The 17,486-nt window shown below is 40.6% G+C and overlaps 2 protein-coding genes across 2 annotated transcripts; one reads left to right on the top strand and one right to left on the bottom strand.

Moving 5' to 3' along the window:
• Window positions 1-246: 246 nt before the first annotated feature.
• Window positions 247-2,127, bottom strand: fibina (fin bud initiation factor a). The gene has a single exon (XM_076264571.1). The coding sequence runs from the start codon at window positions 1,968-1,970 to the stop codon at window positions 1,347-1,349; it is 624 nt and encodes a 207-aa protein (XP_076120686.1). The 5' UTR covers window positions 1,971-2,127; the 3' UTR covers window positions 247-1,346.
• A 588-nt stretch (window positions 2,128-2,715) lies between these two features.
• On the top strand, window positions 2,716-10,206 carry slc5a12 (solute carrier family 5 member 12). Its single transcript, XM_076272920.1, has 15 exons — window positions 2,716-3,060; window positions 3,189-3,254; window positions 3,408-3,459; window positions 3,542-3,609; window positions 4,350-4,504; window positions 5,146-5,286; window positions 5,593-5,722; window positions 5,967-6,055; window positions 6,600-6,712; window positions 7,042-7,109; window positions 7,381-7,467; window positions 8,042-8,250; window positions 9,107-9,210; window positions 9,603-9,727; window positions 9,926-10,206. The coding sequence occupies exons 1-15, from the start codon at window positions 2,716-2,718 to the stop codon at window positions 10,046-10,048; spliced, it is 1,875 nt and encodes a 624-aa protein (XP_076129035.1). The 3' UTR covers window positions 10,049-10,206.
• Window positions 10,207-17,486: the final 7,280 nt, after the last annotated feature.

The raw sequence follows: 17,486 nt of genomic DNA, 5'->3' as shown, positions 1-17,486 counted from the left end.
GTGAGAGTGTGTGTGTGTGTGTGTGTGTGTGAGAGAGAGTAGGTGTGGGTATGCCCTAATACGCACCCAGTGTCTCCTCTTTGTTTATTTATAAGGGGGAGATTCCAGGAAGGCGGGCTGATATCCTGCAGGCCTTTAGTGAGATGTGACAGGAAATGAAGCACAGGAGGAACAGATGATGACAGGATAACAAAATAAGCTGCCTAAAACCTCTCACTGGCAAATATAAAGCACAGTAGCAGTTCGTTTATATTGTATTGTTTTACCCACAATTAGACTTGCACAACATTTGTCTAGAAATGTAAAATAATGCACAACAGAAGATGTGCCGTAGATTAATTTCACTGTATTGGGCCATAACAAGCATCAGAAGATTTTGATTACTACCTCAGGGTAACATCTGAGTATCCAAGCCCTTCAAATTTCGATGTGATTCATAGCCATATAAAGGACAACTGGCATAATTGTCATACTATGCGATGAGTCCCAGGCATTTTGCAACACAGAGAAAAGGAAACTAACTCCAGATGGACAGACCTCAGACGCTATTGAATGAGAGCCAGACCTATTTTAGAAAAGAACAAAAAAATCTTTTTAGCAGATTCACTTCTGAAGCTTGGGCATGTAATGGCCATCACTTAGAGGTGGGCTGCACATCAGCATGCCACTGGGGAGGGCTGGAGGAGAAACAGTGGTTTCCCAGACACACTGGTGCACGTAGGGTTAAATGCCTCAGCCATGTTAAACTGTGGGACATGCCTTGGTGTGGCTAAGGAAATGCCAGCTCTGAATCAGTCTTCAGAGAAGAGAAGACCATCTGAGTTGTGCCCTAAGCATCCACGCATATGAACTTGGCAAAGGATTGGATTAGCCAAAGGAATCTGGATCTGAATCTTTAGTTCAAAGCCTAACTAACTGTAGAGTGATGCTCCTTCAAGACAAGTGAACAGAGACAAAAGTCACGTTTTGTTTAAAACAAATGAACACCTTGAAACCTGAAGACTGTAGCATAGCAAAATCGGCATGACAGCTAAGATAATACAAACCATATTTTATATATGTTTCATGACACAAAAGCCAAAGAAATAAGCCCAAATGAAAACAATACACAGCATACAGGACAGTGATACAAAATGTAACAAAATCATTAAGGTTGTAAACAGTAGGGTAATAAGAATGATGAAATTAGTGGTTCTTGAACCAAGTACAACTTTGTGGTTAAACAACAGAGAACTGCACCATTTCAAATGTACAATACTACGAGACACAGTTTCACCAACAAAAAGAAAATAAGATTACAACTTAATTCCTTTCAGAGCCACGCCACACAATGCTTTGCTCTGTTGCTATACATTAATGTATTCGTTTTTTAGCCTACTTAACCTCGTACCATGACTGCGAATAATCAGGGAGATCAGTTCATGTTTGTCCTTGAGGCCAGAAGAGATGTCCAGAGTTTCTTGAAGTGTGCTTCTGACGTTGTGGATAGGATTCAAAAAAGTTCTTGCAAATTCGTCTTCTTCTCTTTGCTCTACCTCCTGGCTTTGTTTGAATTTCACCTCTAGCTCCATAAGGGATTTCTCAACGTTTGCGAAAGCCTCATTGATTTGAACAATCTCTCGCCTGAGGTATTTACCATAACTGTCTTCGCCCTCCAAATCATATGTTATGGTTTTCCCAATACTTTCCAAAACCCTCGCCGCGTCTTCAGTTTGCTGCTTGACTATGATCAAATCCTCGCGGATAACAGAGTCTCGGTCCTCCTCCACTGGACAAGGTCTCCGGTCAAACCATTTGAAGAGCATTTGACATTTCTCCGGGTCGTCATTTTCATCGTATTCACCATCTGGTACGTAAAAGTGATGAAAAGTTCCATTTGATATCTCAGGCTGCAACGGTCCTCGAAAAACAGCAGCATAAAATGGCAATGAAATCAAGCCAAATAGCAGCGCCAGCGCTCGGGAAGCCATCGCGTCTCACCACACAGTTGCGCGTTGTCTGAACTGTGTTCTCACTTGTCCTGAGTGGCGAAGACGCTGTGGCCCTCGGTTTGTATTCACTATAGCCACAGCCTTCCTGGAAAGCAATCCAAACCGGGCAAGTACTATTAGGCCTGGTGTATTACGCCGATATAGTAGCCTACACTGTGTTTTCCCTGTCTGCTGTAAGTTACGAGAGCAAAAAAGAAAGAAGATTAGCGGCATTGAACAGGTTTACTCTTAATCGTTAGAATAGAAAACATGTGGCATCAAGACCTGCCAATTCTGCATGTAGCAATAGTGTAAACAATAGTGCAAAAAACTGCAGCCTAACATGACATTGAAATATTTTCTGTTGAAACGGAAACAAAAGAATATTCCATTTGTAAGTAGGCCTATTAACGCTATTATTTCGGCATGCACATGGATAACTAACTATATCATCTATTTTTTCATACAAGTCTCCTCCAAGCATGCAAGCAAAGCTCAAAACACACACACACACACACACACACACACACACACACAAACACATACATACAAACATACACACTTTTAAATGGTAACCAATTAGATTAGTTAATGTTTGTTTGTGAACATCAGCATTTTTGTGTGGTCAAAACCTCACTTTAATGTAGATTCAACACAGTGCTTTGGTGGGGCTTGAGGCGTTCTGGTACACTGTCTCTGATCAGTGGATTGCTTGGATTTAAATCCGCAATTCAGCACAGCAATTATGGATAATGCGTTGAGAACGTTCCAGGCCTGGGACTATGTGGTCTTCTCCTGTCTGTTTGTGGTGTCCTCTGGCATCGGAGTCTTCTTTGCTGTGAAAGAGAGGAAGAAAGCTCCGTCTAAAGAGTTTCTGGTCGGGGGGAGGCAGATGACTTGTGTCCCAGTGGCCCTCTCCCTGACCGCCAGCTTTATGTCGGCAGTGACCGTCCTGGGAGCCCCCTCAGATGTGTACCGGTTTGGAGCCTCATTTGTCATCTTTGGCGTAGCTTACACCTTAGTGGTGATCTGCACTGCGGAGCTCTTTTTGCCCATCTTCTATAGGTCAGGGATAACAAGTACATATGAGGTACCTCAGAAGTGTCAATTCCCTTTGATATTTTGTTGACAAAATTGATGCTTCAGAGAGCCTGATCTGTGTACTCACATATTTACTAGTACATTTATTTTGTTTTGTCTTGGTTTTGGTCCTGGTAGTATCTTGAACTAAGATTCTGTAAGTTGGTCCGAATAGCTGCTACCATCATTTACATAATACAGACGGTGAGTGGAAAAAGAAAACCTTTTATTTCAAAACTGATAAAATAATTCTAAGTTGCCATTGATGAAAATGAGAGAAATGTTGGAAATCCTATTCATGATCCATCAATACACATTATTTTGAATATTGTTTTAAACTTTCCGTTTCCATTTCAGATATTATATACAGGAGTGGTTGTTTTTGCTCCGGCCCTGGCTCTAAATCAAGGTAGATTACACCATTGATATTCCTCAACACTTGTTGTCCTTTTCTCTTTATTCTTTTTTCATTGTTTCTTTTTCTTACACAGTGACTGGCTTCAATCTGTGGGGTTCTATATTTGCAACTGGAATAGTCTGCACATTCTATTGCACCTTGGTGAGTCCCCAGCCATGCCTAGCAATGCCCATATCTTTAATTCAACAAGTTTGGTATCAGCATACAAGCACTCATATGGCCTAATGACCCTCCACAAACTCCATATCAAACTCTCTAATATAGTTCTAATATATGGAAAATATGATGGTAAAGAAAATACATAGTTAAATAAAAAAAAAAAACAATACATAAACAAATAGATACATAAATAGAATACAATAGAAGTAAGTAGAAGTAAAAGTAAATAAAAACAAGCTTCTTATCATGATCAATTTGGTGTGAAGGCTAAAGTCAGTACATGGCGTCTTATGAGGTCTCAGTAATAGGTTTGCCAGAGTTGTGTGGTGGTGAACATAATGTGCAAGAGAACTGCTGCAAGTCCCCATATTTCCTCACAACTTCACAGGCTGTCTATATGTGGAGCTACCTTCTGCACTGATTGGGAAATGACCCAGCAGGCTCACTGTGCAGATCCTTTGAGTTCCGTGCCAGGGATGTTTCAGAAGTACACAGATGGGATTTATAACTTATTGGATATCTGTAACAATAACTTAACTGATATAGACTAATTATTTCTGATCCATTCCCCAATATTTATTGTATTTCGGGTATCCATGTGATGCTATATCCTGAGAGAAATTATTGTATGAGCACACTTTTAATGTTCACATTTCCAGAGGATGTTAAAATCAGTGCATTTGTTGAGTGCATCTTGTGTTTGCTGTGTGGCCTCGGGGCAGGGAGGCCTGAAAGCGGTGGTGTGGTCAGATGCGTTCCAGATGGTGGTGATGGTGGTCGGCTTCCTCACGGTGCTGGTCCAGGGAACCTCCCAAACTGGGGGTGTGAAGGCCGTGTGGGAGACAGCTCAGAATGGACAGAGGCTGGATGTGTTTGAGTGAGTCTGACCGACAAAACCCTGTCATCATGCTAACATATTCCATCTGCCACCATGTATTCTGTACCACCATGTCTTTTATTTAAAAAATAGTTCAGTTCAACTACAAGTTCATAGGGACAGATTTCCATACATAAGCTAACTTGTTTTAATGAAGATCTCAATGGAAAGGTTCTCTTTTAGTCCTTATCTAGGCTTCTGAGAAACAGCCCCTTAATGTTTAAGAAGGTTTGATGTGTAAAGCATAACATTTTCAATATCTGTCAACATTTTTTTGGATCTAATAATTTTCTTTACATAATTGTACTTAATTCAAGATACATTTTAAAATACATTTAAGGTATACCTTTTATAACATTATAGTATCTAATTCAGGAATTTATATATGTGGCCCTGTAGGATAAATAAGGATAAATAAAAATAGCCATCATTCCCATTAGCTGTCTAGGTTCTTCCTCATGTAGTTTAACCTCATGTAGTTTAACACTCTAAAACAAAAACCTTCATGGAGTAACAGCAAATCAGTTTAGCTTCCTTTTATCATCTGTACTGATGTTGGTGTTTACAGGGCAAATCTTGTGCTTATTTAGCGAGTTAGCTAATTTTAGACAAAACCATTTAATTGTTGTCTATTTGCTCAGCCTTGACCCTAATCCCCTGAGGCGCCACACTTTCTGGACGATATCTGTTGGGGGCACCTTCACCTGGCTGGGCATCTATGGTGTGAATCAGTCCACTATCCAGCGCTGTATCTCCTGCAGGACAGAGACTCATGCACGACTGTAAGAGCGCTGACCCACAGTTACATTGATTGATAGATAGATAGATAGATAGATAGATAGATAGATAGATAGATAGATACATTGATGGCATTAAGCCAAGCTGTGTGAAGAAACACAGTTGAACAAAGAAGACTGATTCCATATTGTGAAAGTTGTAAAGCCATTTGGTAATGGCCAACAATTCCAGGGCCATAGCATGCCTTTTGTAACGTTAAAACCAAAAGCATGTGGGGCAGTGTTTTGTGTAGGCTATATGATGGTATGTAAATGTGTAAAGTGAAGCATTCTATCTCCCTGTGTTGGCAGTGCTCTGTACTTTAACCTGCTGGGCTTACTGGTTATCCTGCTGTGTGCCGTGTTCTCGGGTCTCATTATGTATGCATACTATGAAAGCTGTGATCCTTGGACCGCACACTCGGTCCAGGCACCTGACCAGGTGAGCTTTCCTCCCTCATTAGTATGCCTTTGGCCTCCGTGCCATCAATCTAATTACGGTCGTTTCACTATACTTTACATGGATCTTTATCTGTAGCTGTTCATAGTATTTGATGCACGTAAAAATATATACTGTACATGTATGTGCACATGTTCTTTACTATACTATTATCTGAAATGGAAAACCAAAGAACATGTAATGTTATGTGTAACTATATGGGGCTCATGCTCAATTCTCTCTCCAGCTCATGCCTTACTTTGTGATGGAGATTCTGGGGAAATATCCTGGTCTGCCTGGCCTGTTTGTTGCCTGTGCTTTCAGTGGAACCCTGAGGTTGGGAAAGTGTCCATATTTATCTTTTCACATAAGGGATAACTTATGCTTCAGGCAGTTTGGGATCTACAATCAAAACAAAACATTTCAAAGCTTTATATTTAAGGAGATCTCTATCATCTGTTGTCTAAAGCACATCATAATAAAATAAAAATCACCAAATCCCAATGATGAGGTGGCTGGAACCAGGATAAAAAAAAAAACAAGGCACTCCGTCTTCAATTTTTATGAATCTATACCTACACCACCAAAGACCTGTTGTTGGATAACCCAGCGGGGCCTATAGTGCTTCTTTCCCTTGCTACACACGTCATGTTGTCTAAAGCACATAGAAGCACACATGATAGGAATATGTATATATATATATATATATATATATATATATATATATATATATATATATATATACATACATACATATACATATTATATATACATATATACATATTCCTACATGATAGGAATATGTATATATGTATATATATATATATATATATCCCATTCAAATTCGGTTTGCTCTTGTTTGCTCTACATAATGTTTCAGCACTGTAGCAGCGAGCATAAATGCCCTGGCCACAGTGACTTATGAGGACTTTGTGAGCCAGTGTTTTAAGAACATCTCAAACCAAACTGCTTCCTGGATCAGCAAAGGACTGTGTAAGGATAACTCTTTTACTTGTAAGAAGCAATACTGCAGTTTGTGGACCACATGTAGAATTAATCTGTCAACAGGACATTTCAAAAGTGTAGGTGATTTACCAGTGCCAATGTAATCAATTAATATTGCAAATTTTCAACAGCCATAATCATATTTCCCACCTTCATATTCTGATTCAATACAGTGAACATGCATAAGGAACTAAATGCTATTTTGGGTTTACAGTGCATGAGGAACTAAATGCCATTTTGGGTTCTGCTGCATGTGCATAGTGTGTTGTGCATACACAGGACATTGTACTGAATTTATTCATATTTTACATTTACAGGCATTGTGTTTGGAGTTTGCTGCACCTCAATGGCAATTGCAGCATCTTATATGGGCGGCATTGTTCAGGTAATCCAATGTGTCCATTTAAATGAATAATACATTTTTGCCAATTTAATTTTTGCCCATTGAACTATTTTGCTCCAAATTCTACTTAGTGTTTGCCTGAGATGGAGCTTCCATCTTTGCATGTCGCTCTGTAAATCTCAGCCTGGCCTCCCCCTTGAGAACCGTAGCTCAGCTCATGGCTCTGTGGCTGCTGCTGCTCTTCTACTTTCTCCTCTCCCCCTCTTCACCTTCCTGCTCCCAGAGTAATGTTCCCTTCCTGTCTCCTCCTCAGGCAGCTCTCAGTATCCATGGTATGTGCGGAGGACCCATGCTAGGCCTGTTTTCTCTTGGCATTCTTTTCCCCTGCGCCAATTCCAAGGTCAGTTAACACTTTGTACTGTCTACTGTTACTTCAAGCTCTCTCACACATGCTGGAGGAAACTCAAAAGATGAATTATTCTACAGTATATCAGCTATAATGGCAACGACCACAACAACAACAACAACAAAAACAACAACAACAACAACAACAAAAACAACAACAACAGTTCATACATAAATATAGCAACAATAGAACATGGAATATTAAGGAGAGTAGTATTTCATAAAAATATATGACAGTTATGTTTATGACAGTTGTAGGATTTAGAACTCTTGTAAAATAGTTTTAAAATGCTCATACTCATTTTCCTCATAGACAATACCACTCAGTTTTCACTGGCATTAGTCACATTATGCTGGGCTTTCAACTGTCCATATGTTGAGGAAATGATCAGCAAAAGCGTTCCCAAAGCTGTTGCTTGAGGGGGCGAGTTGTTAAGTGATTCAGTATGGGAGATGTTGCTGTGCTGGGGCTGGGGCCTCTCACAACAGACCCGCGCTCTTCATTAGACAAAGTCCAGTTGTAACGGCAGTCCGGTGCTGACAGCATGTACCTCTGTGTGTCTCCCCAGGGGGCAGTTGGTGGCCTGATGCTGGGCATTGCTCTGTCCTTCTGGGTGGGGATTGGAGCCTTCCTCTACCCTGCGTCTCCCCTCAACACACACCCTCTGGCCCTGAGTGTGGAGGGGTGTGCGCTGAACACATCTCATCTCCCTGCAGCCATCAATGCAAGCACCATCGCACCATTCATCAGCAGCTCTGCGTCTCCACCAGCACATGGGTGTGTGGGAGCACTGTGGAGCGCCTGTAGAGCTCATCAGAGCATCACATGCTGCAGCGTAGCGTAGCGTAGCATAATGCAGTGCACAGACAGGCAGAGCTCGATGGTGTTTTATGCCCCCAACGTTGTCTTCCAGGCAGCGCTGCCACCGCTGACTTAAAGGCACCTAATCCTAAACCTTAACCCTAACCCTAACCTTAACCCATGCCTAACCCTAGCGCCTTCCAGGCAGCACTGCCTTGAAGACAATGTTGGGGGCATAAAATACCAAGAAACACAGGCAGATCATTGTCAGAGCAAATCATGATGGACAGACAGAAAGATCATTTGGGTCTTGGTGGATTAATGTGGTTTATGGATACTGATGACTGCAGGTTTGCTTGAACCCACCACCATCTGCTTTTTTGCTTATCTTAACAAAGCGCTGTACCAAGCTCTACATTCTTCTGCCTGCCCTTTCCACCACATCTCACTCTAGCCTAAGCCTGTACATTGTTGTGGAAGTTATCTCTTAGTTATGCACGGTCTCTGAGATGTGCAGGTTGAAAAAATCTTGTCCAAAAGGGATCTTCATGCTGCCCATGCTGCACTGCCACGTGCCATTCCTCTGATGCACTGTCCATTGATAATCGGATATATATTGCAGATATATCTATAATTGATAAACTACTGTGGTATATACTAAGACATTGATATTGCCGTGTACTTGGTTGAAGGAGGTAAGGTTGAATAACTATTTTGACAGGCAAAACATGCCCAACATGTGGCGCTTATGATTTATGTCATGTGTACAAAATGTGCAGACACCTGTGAGTATGCTATCCATATGAGTATAACAGCATTTTGTTTCCATTAGGTCAGCTATGGCTGAAACATGGTACTCCATCTCGTACTTGTACTACAGTGCGGTGGGATTCGTAAGCACTCTCATCGCAGGTCTGATCATCACCTTCCTCACAGGTGCATATACTTTCGATTGATTGATTGACATTAAAAACCCAGTGATGCTTCATTGGGCTTCTTCAATAGAAATGATTGTGTCAGGAAAAACACACACCAGACACTCCCCCACACACAAGGCTCTGAGGGTAACAGAGGGTCTAGAAATTAGGCCGGATGTTTCATTCAGTGTTATCACCATCCAAATAATAGTCAAAACAACTTTGCTAGATTTATGTTGGCACGCACATATCACAATGTGACACATGAATTTTAGATGATAAATAACAAATAACCTCTGCATAACCAATTAAATGTGGAGGTATTTCCTTGTAAATGTTTTTACAATGTCAAATAATTTGTTGTAGAGGGAGTTTACTCACGTTTTTTATTTGTTTCACTACTGCTGCCAGGCAGCACCAATCCCAAAGACGTGAGGCCGGGACTCATCCGCCCTGTGTGTGACCTCTTCTGCTTCTGCTCAAAGGGCCTCCGAAGGCAGTGCTGGTGTGGGGTGGACCATGAGAAGGATAAACTGGTCAGATTTTACCAGTTGCATACACATGTCTCATATAGGTTTACTGCTAAGTCTGATACCCTCCAGTTTTTCATGGCCAGGGTTTATCATTCACTGAAGTGCCCATGCTCACTAGATATGTAATTTCATTAACAATACATAACACTTAACAACTAACAAAACAGAACAACAAATAAAAAAAAAATTGTATCTCAACAGGATCTGGGGAATACAGATATGACAGATGATGGATGTCCAGACTATGAATCTTCAGTGAAAACCTTCAACATACAGGATGTAGCCTACACAAATTCTGGTTTTGTTAAAGATGCACAGGCATAAACATTTCAGAGTTAATTTGAAATATTCTGTTAAACTCAACAATTTAGTTATTTATTGTGAATTATTTAAATTGAACAATTTATACACAGCAGTAATTCAAAGTGCCTTATTACAAGAACTTTATAGCATAATTACATTTACTTTAGCACAATTCAAACACAAATTAACAGATAAAAGAACACAAACAAATAAAAATAGATATTTTTAAAAGATTAATGCATTCAAAACTGTTAAACAAAATGAAGATTAATAACTGTATAATAGTAATAAGTGTATAAGTAAATAAGATAAGTGAATTACAGATTAACTTAAGGTTAATCAGTACCATTAAAAAATAAAAAATATGCATAAAAATAAGTATTTGTGTGAAATAAAAAATTGTTTATCTGTTCATTAACAAATTGTTTATTCAGATTCATTAAATACTTTCAACAGAGAACCGAAATGCAACTTTGAACCGTGGCTAGCCCATCTAATGAAAAGTATTCCGTCCAGTGCAGTAGGAGTGTGTATTTTACAGTAAATACCAAAGTTAATCATTTGTTTAGTTAAGTTAATGTTACTACATGGTTGGACATTTACCCTGGGACTAAAAACACATGTAATGGAACAATTTGGCTTAAATCCAGGCTTTATCTTGTGACTTTTCCTGTAGTTCATTTACTGTTATATCATATGCTATATACTGTTGTTAAGTTGAATGAAATGCAACATACAGAGCAGTCTTATTCAGAAAGCAAAAACAGAGAAAGGATTGAAAGATGGCTCCATACAATGAGCTAAAAGTCTGATCATGACCAGAGTGTTTGTGGAGTTAAGGAGTTAAATGTGATGACTCTCAGAGTGTTTGTGGAGTTAAGGAGTTGAATGTGATGACTCTCATAGTGTTTGTGGAGTTAAGGAGTTAAATGTGATGACTCTCAGAGTGTTTGTGGAGTTAAGGAGTTAAATGTGATGACTCTCAGAGTGTTTGTGGAGTTAAGGAGTTAAATGTGATGACTCTCAGAGTGTTTGTGGACTTAAGGACCTCCAGAGGACATGGCTCCATCTACAGGACAGCAACTTGCAAAACCTGCTATTACCAGCTGGAAATTAGACTTACAAAGTCTGCTTGTATTAATTACACTTATTGACTTTGAAACACCCTGCAAATGTTAGATAGTAATAGTATAATTTCAATTTTATTTTGCAGTCCTTTCTACTTACTCTTTAAATAATAGCCGTATAAATAATAATACCCAAGAACATGACAAGAAAATTAAACACATACTTGATGCAATTAAAATATATTAAATGTTTTAACCATCAACATTGTGCAAAGCTGCATGGTAAAATGCAATGCATCTTTAAAAGCCTAGCTGTTGGGGTTGATCCGCTCATAATGACCCTCTCGTTGCTTGGTCCACGGTACGGATCCTCTTAAGAAACGCACCAGATGTAAATCGGAGGTACTGAAAGGCAGCTTTTCATGCGTGCTGAAATGAGAGGCTGTTATTGCTGTCTCCACCCACTGGCCTGTCTCCTCCTGCTTTGATCTAGCATCTTTTGTCAGCTTCTAATGTTAGATATTCAAATTGTGTTATGTTTATCTCTGTTGTGTCTTTAGTTTCACAATAGATAGGCACATCTGACAGGTAGAGTATTAAATGGTTCGTTATATCATTTCTTTTCTCCAGACAACTTCATACGCCATAAATAAACTGTGGTTTTGATGGAAGAGGTTGTAGATTTTGTTTTCTAATTGTGAAACACTAGAGGATGCATGCCGACAGAGGAAAATGATGTTCAAAAGATTGTTTTGAAGGCTAAGGCACATACGAAACAAGCCATCTCAAGGCAGGTCGCTCCTGAGGCATAGAGCCCATTATTTGGATGACTTGAATTCCTGAGTTGCCAATCAAAGCAGCGGCAACGAACACTACAGTTTTCAGGCTTCAGTAAAAGACACATTGCATCATGAATTGCATAGGGGTACCATAAACACAGTTGATACTATTTATCTACCATTGTCTGTAAGGATAGCATTCCATTTTCTGCACATAGAGTAAATGTCCTTCTGCCATTCACAGGTGAATAACTGAATACTGCATGTGCAGATAAGTGGTATGTTGTGATTCATGGAATGACATCAGTACCTCATAGGAATTCAGTAAAGAACAAAATTAAAGCAGACACAAACATTTAAATAACAGTCTTAAATAATAGTCTGCAGTAGGCTGCTTACAGTTGGATATCTAAAATGGATATAACTACATGGGGGTATGAAATATTTCAATATTGTAGCGACAGAGTGAGTCTAGTAATTTTATTAATTTGCAATTAAGACCACAGACACATACATAGACTATAATGAAAAGACTATGTGCTTATACTCCCAAAGTGTCAAGGACAAATTACAGAACATATAATGATAATTATAAATCAATTAGCATTGGCCCTTGAAAGAAGGAAGTGCATTTGCTTGTAACTTTCTTATATATATCTTGTATATACTTTAGGGGCAGCCGTGGCCTACTGGTTATCGCTTCAGACTTGTAACCGGAGGGTTGCCGGTTCGATCCCCGACCAGTAGGTGCGGGAAGTGCCCTTGAGCAAGGCACCTCACTGCTCCCCGAACGCCGGGATTAGTGTGTGCTTCACCTCACTGTGTGTTGAGTGTGTTTCACTAATTCACAGATTGGGATAAATGCAGAGACCAAATTTCCCTCACGGGATCAAAAGAGTATATATACTATACTTATACTCTGAAGTTTTAATCCTCACATTTCTGAAATGACAGTACAAACAAACAGTAAATAACACAACCCAAATTAGAGTAAAAGGTCTCTATCATTGACACACTTTAATGTTCATACTGACGAATGCTTGTTTATATATGGTACTGTACATGCAGCTTAAACTCATCAAACCAACCATATTGTAGAGAAATATACGTAGTTTCCTGTTTCTTCATTCTGTCATGTCCAGTCTTAGAACTGAGGGACAGTGAAACTGGGAAGTGGTGAAGTGGTGAAGTGATGCGGTGCAGACAGCACAGCCTGCAGTCCCACTCTGTGGCCCCATCCTCTATTACACCTTATGGAAGTGCTGAACAGCCTGCAGTCTCACCTTATGGAAGTGCTGAAGTGTGTACTCCTCCAGGTGTTTCGGCTGTTACGCTACCCTCAGCTGTGTGTGTGTGTGTGTGTGTGTGTGTGTGTGTGTGTGCGCGTGCGTGCGTGCGTGCGTGCGTGTGCGTGTGTGTGTGTGCGTCTGTGTGTGTGTGTGTGTGTGTGTGTGCGCGCCTGTCGCTAGCTATGATGGCAGAGCTTGGCACACTCCAGGCAGATCTCCAGGCACTCGATGGGCTCGCAGCAGGGCTCCAGCACGAGGGCGTGGCAGTGGGTGTAGCAGTGCGCGGGGCAGTGCAGGTCCTCGGCCGGCGTGTCCTGGAGCGCCACGCAGCACCGCTGGCAGCCCTGGCAACAGCAGCTGCAGGCGTCGGTCAGACAGGAAGAGCACAGGTGCAGAAGAGCCGCAGCCACGGCAGCGAACTGGCAGGACAGGCAGGCCAGCAGCAGAGAGGCACAGTCACCTGACCACAGGAGCAGGAGGGGGGGGCGGGGGGGGGCACTCATGAATGTCAGCCGTTAACACAGTGATTTACATCCTGTTTTGATTTACAGACGGATGCGGTTATGAGGCAGCAAAACTAATGTGCCAAAGAAAATGAATTTATTCTTCAAAAAAGCTCAAATTCAGCCAGATGTGTGAGGGACAGAGTCAGTGGTCATGGTTGCATGCATGCGTGTGTGTGTGTGTGTGTGTGTGTGTATGCGTGGCCTATCTCATATTAAGAGTAAAATGCACTGAAAATGATACTGTTAAATATGATACTGCTGTTACTGTTCATCATTGATCACCATCAGTATGCCATCCCAAGAGACTTTCAGTAATGGTAGAAACTGACCTGTACCCAACGTCACCCTGCCCCAGGGCTTACCCTCTGGAGGTCTCCCCAGTGTGGGGGATCTGCCCCCACTGCCCACCCTCGACCTGCTGGAGCCATGCGTGTCCACAGAGACAGATGATGGCTGCTGGTTTAGCTCTGTGCCAAGAAATGAGTTTTGGAACGTTGTTGCCATTGGCTGGGATTCCAGCTGTGAAACTTCACCCTGCACTTCCTGTTTGACACACTGGTTTGTGATTACATTGTCCACAGACAGGGTTTGCCCAGGAACACAGGCAGGCTGGTCTGTGTGAGAGAAAAGCAGATATAAGCCTTTATTGTAATCTCCTGATGAAGTATAGGGCTCAGGAGGAGTTATGTAAATAATGAGCCTTTCACAGAAAAAAACAAAACATAAACAAGAGCTTTGTAATTAACTTCAAGAGAGAAGTCATTTTCAAAAGAAAAAATAATAGTCCCATGCCCTAGGTGAATTGTTGAGGTCTGTGGCAACTCATAACAATTCAGAATGATTTATAGTTGAGTGCTACAGCTATGATGAAATGATTCATCTAAATCCCGACCACCATCGAATACCTTGGATTCATAAATGCCTATTTTGAGAGACTGTATTAAATGCATCACCATGCAAAGCTCATTCATTTACTCATTTCATTTCCTTGTTTTGTTTTCTCCAACCACATTGAATGAATAATTAATAGCATTGCTGTAGTGCTACTGTGGTCTTGCTTTTAAGTACATCTCTAAAATGCCAGATGGAGAGCTTGCTCATGTCTTCTTACCCAGCTGTTGATGGATTTCCAGTCTTTGTCCTTCAGGGCATAGGTGCTTTATTGATAGAGTGGCTCCTTTTGACATGGTCATAAACTAACAGTCTTCAGTCACAGTCTTCAGACCATTCCTTGAGCACAAGAGGTGTTGGCTCACACTTGTCACTCTCCATTCCACTCTCTCCAGCAGATTTGTTGGGGAAATCCCAATGCTACTTGGCAGAACAATGGCATCTTCTTTGATATTCCAACCTGCCCTCAAGACAGGCAAACAGGATCCTGCGCATAGTTATCCACCTACAGGATATGTGCAGAGCAAGGCAGCACTCCAGGGCAGGTTCTATGACTCACAGTCACCCAGGCCACATATGAGTTCACAACTGGCTGTCACCATCCTATCCGTGCATGTCATTTTTGTGTGTTTCCACATGGTATGTGAAGCCACAGTAAGCAAACTATTTGAACTGACAATTATTTCTTCACAATCAGCTGACACCACTGAAACTATGAATATGGGAAATGCAAGGTTAGATTCAGAGAATAGAATATTTAAAACATGCCTGTGTTGCTATATTAAAACATTTATTTTCTCCTGGACTGGTTAAAGCAGTCAGAGGAAGAAGCAGCCTTAGCAGCACTGTGTCATCTGTTGTGAACCATCTCACACAATGAAGTCACATATCCCAGCATGCCGTGTAGAGGACACACCAATATACGCCCATACAGTTCTCTCACCTCCGCCTAAACCTTCTTCCCTCATTGTATAAACAACGGTAAACATTTGTCCCAACACCAGAACATCTAAGCCCATTATCATGAGAAAGGCATTGGTTCTGTATGATCCTCTCCATACTCTTTTAATTAGAGAGTCTCTGGCAACCTAGGAATTGGAGGAAGGCTGCAAGATTATACATCTTTTAGAGTTGTTTATGATACATAAAATAACTCATATCTTCAAAGGGAGATGGGGTCAACCAGGGATGGGAAAATATATAATGTCACAACATGAATGGCCATCTCTTCCTCCACTAACAATGTTGTTATGAAAATCTTATTTCAGATTCGAAAGGGATGCAGTTGTGGAGTCAGACTGAGTGGAGATTTTAGTGTATCAAAACAGGAAAGACTTGATTAAGTTTGGCATGTCTTATCAAGGAAATGCAAATAACAAGGGGCCCACTGTTATAGACAAGCATGTGTAGAGAGCTCATTGTAAATTGCAGTTTAAGTCAAGATTCAACTGCGTCTCTTCTGACTGCCTAAAATCACACATACACTGATATCTGCACGCACACACGCACACACGCACGCACGCACGCACGCACATACACTATTCTGTTTTAAAAGACAGCAGTAAATTGATGGATTTTATAAGTTTAAGCTTTATTGTCTATCAACCATCAATCTTTTTGAAGAGAAGAACTTATAAATGAGCTTGTGTGTATAAATGACCTCTGTATAACACATTTGGGAAGAGATTGTGTGCCTGTTTCTTGTGTCTATTTGTGGTGACACTGGGTAACACATAAGAGATACAGCTGTGTCAAAACTGATGTGCTAAATAATGAACCAATACATGAAAGTAAAGAAGATATGACAATATAAACATACTGGATACTTTTCTGTGATGCTGACAAAGTGCTGTCAACGTGCTTTTTTCAAAAACATGTCACACTCCCATTGATGCACTTCAAAGCAAAGCAGCCCCATAAAATAAGCTGTTGATGTTGTCTCGTGCTTCTGTAAAAATCAATCAATAAACATGCGCGTGGTGAGGCTAATCAGAAGTCCTCTCTGACAAAAAATCAAAGCCAGTGCATGCACAGTAGCAGTTACTGACATTAGTCTAAACAAACAGCTAGAGAACTGAGATGACAGATCACTTCAGCACCCTGTCCATGTCCCACTGAACACTTCAGACATGAAATAACTCTTTAGTTGTGACGTCTCTGATTGAATGTGATACAGTGTAGTGAGGATATTGTACTTAAGGCTTTTTAGTGAAATGAGTTTGTTTTGTTTAAGTACGCAGAAATATGAGTTTATATGTGATTGGGTGAGATCCTTTTTTACGTTGATGTAATGAATATAGAATTCAAGAAGAGGGTTTATCTTTATTTACATAGAGTAGAGTCCACACCAGCAGCAGTGATAACACAGAGACATGAATTATTCAGTGTACAGAGTTAAGTTTCACATTTCACAATCTGTCCAAAACAATCATGATAGCGGTTGATGAACTTCCCCACTAGCCAGCATTAAACAAGAGCGAGAAACTTCCTCAACTTCCCCACATTTAAACCAACTGTACAACAAATTCCAATCTGTGCAATATGACACAAGAGTAAGCAGTCTTGAGAGTGCTATTAAATTTTAATCGGCAATGTTTTTTTTACAAACTACAAGACTGGACTTTCTTTAAATAATATTAATAATAATTATTGTTGTTGTAGTTGCTGCTTGCCTAAATGAACGGCATGGGCGTGTAATAATTACACTGGAGAATTTGACAGCTGCAGTATTGTAAGTAAGTGTTTCATATTAAGGTTAAAGTTGACTGGCATTTAGCAGACGCTTTTATCCAAAGCAACATTACTGAGTCAAGCTGTAAAATGGTTCACGTATGTGTCACATAGTGGCTCACAAAGTTAATAAAAGGAATGTTCTTCAGGACATTCATTAATATGTCATTAGCACCCAGGTATAGCTACACATAGAT

The sequence above is a fragment of the Alosa pseudoharengus genome, unplaced genomic scaffold, assembly GCF_046254945.1.
Source record: "Alosa pseudoharengus isolate Yale_2024_CS ecotype anadromous, Long Island Sound unplaced genomic scaffold, YU_APseudo_1.1 YU_APseudo_1.1_scf_10, whole genome shotgun sequence".
NCBI classification, from domain to species: domain Eukaryota; kingdom Metazoa; phylum Chordata; class Actinopteri; order Clupeiformes; family Clupeidae; genus Alosa; species Alosa pseudoharengus.
Note: the sequence above shows the minus strand (reverse complement) of the source record. Positions and strands in the feature narration are given on the sequence as shown.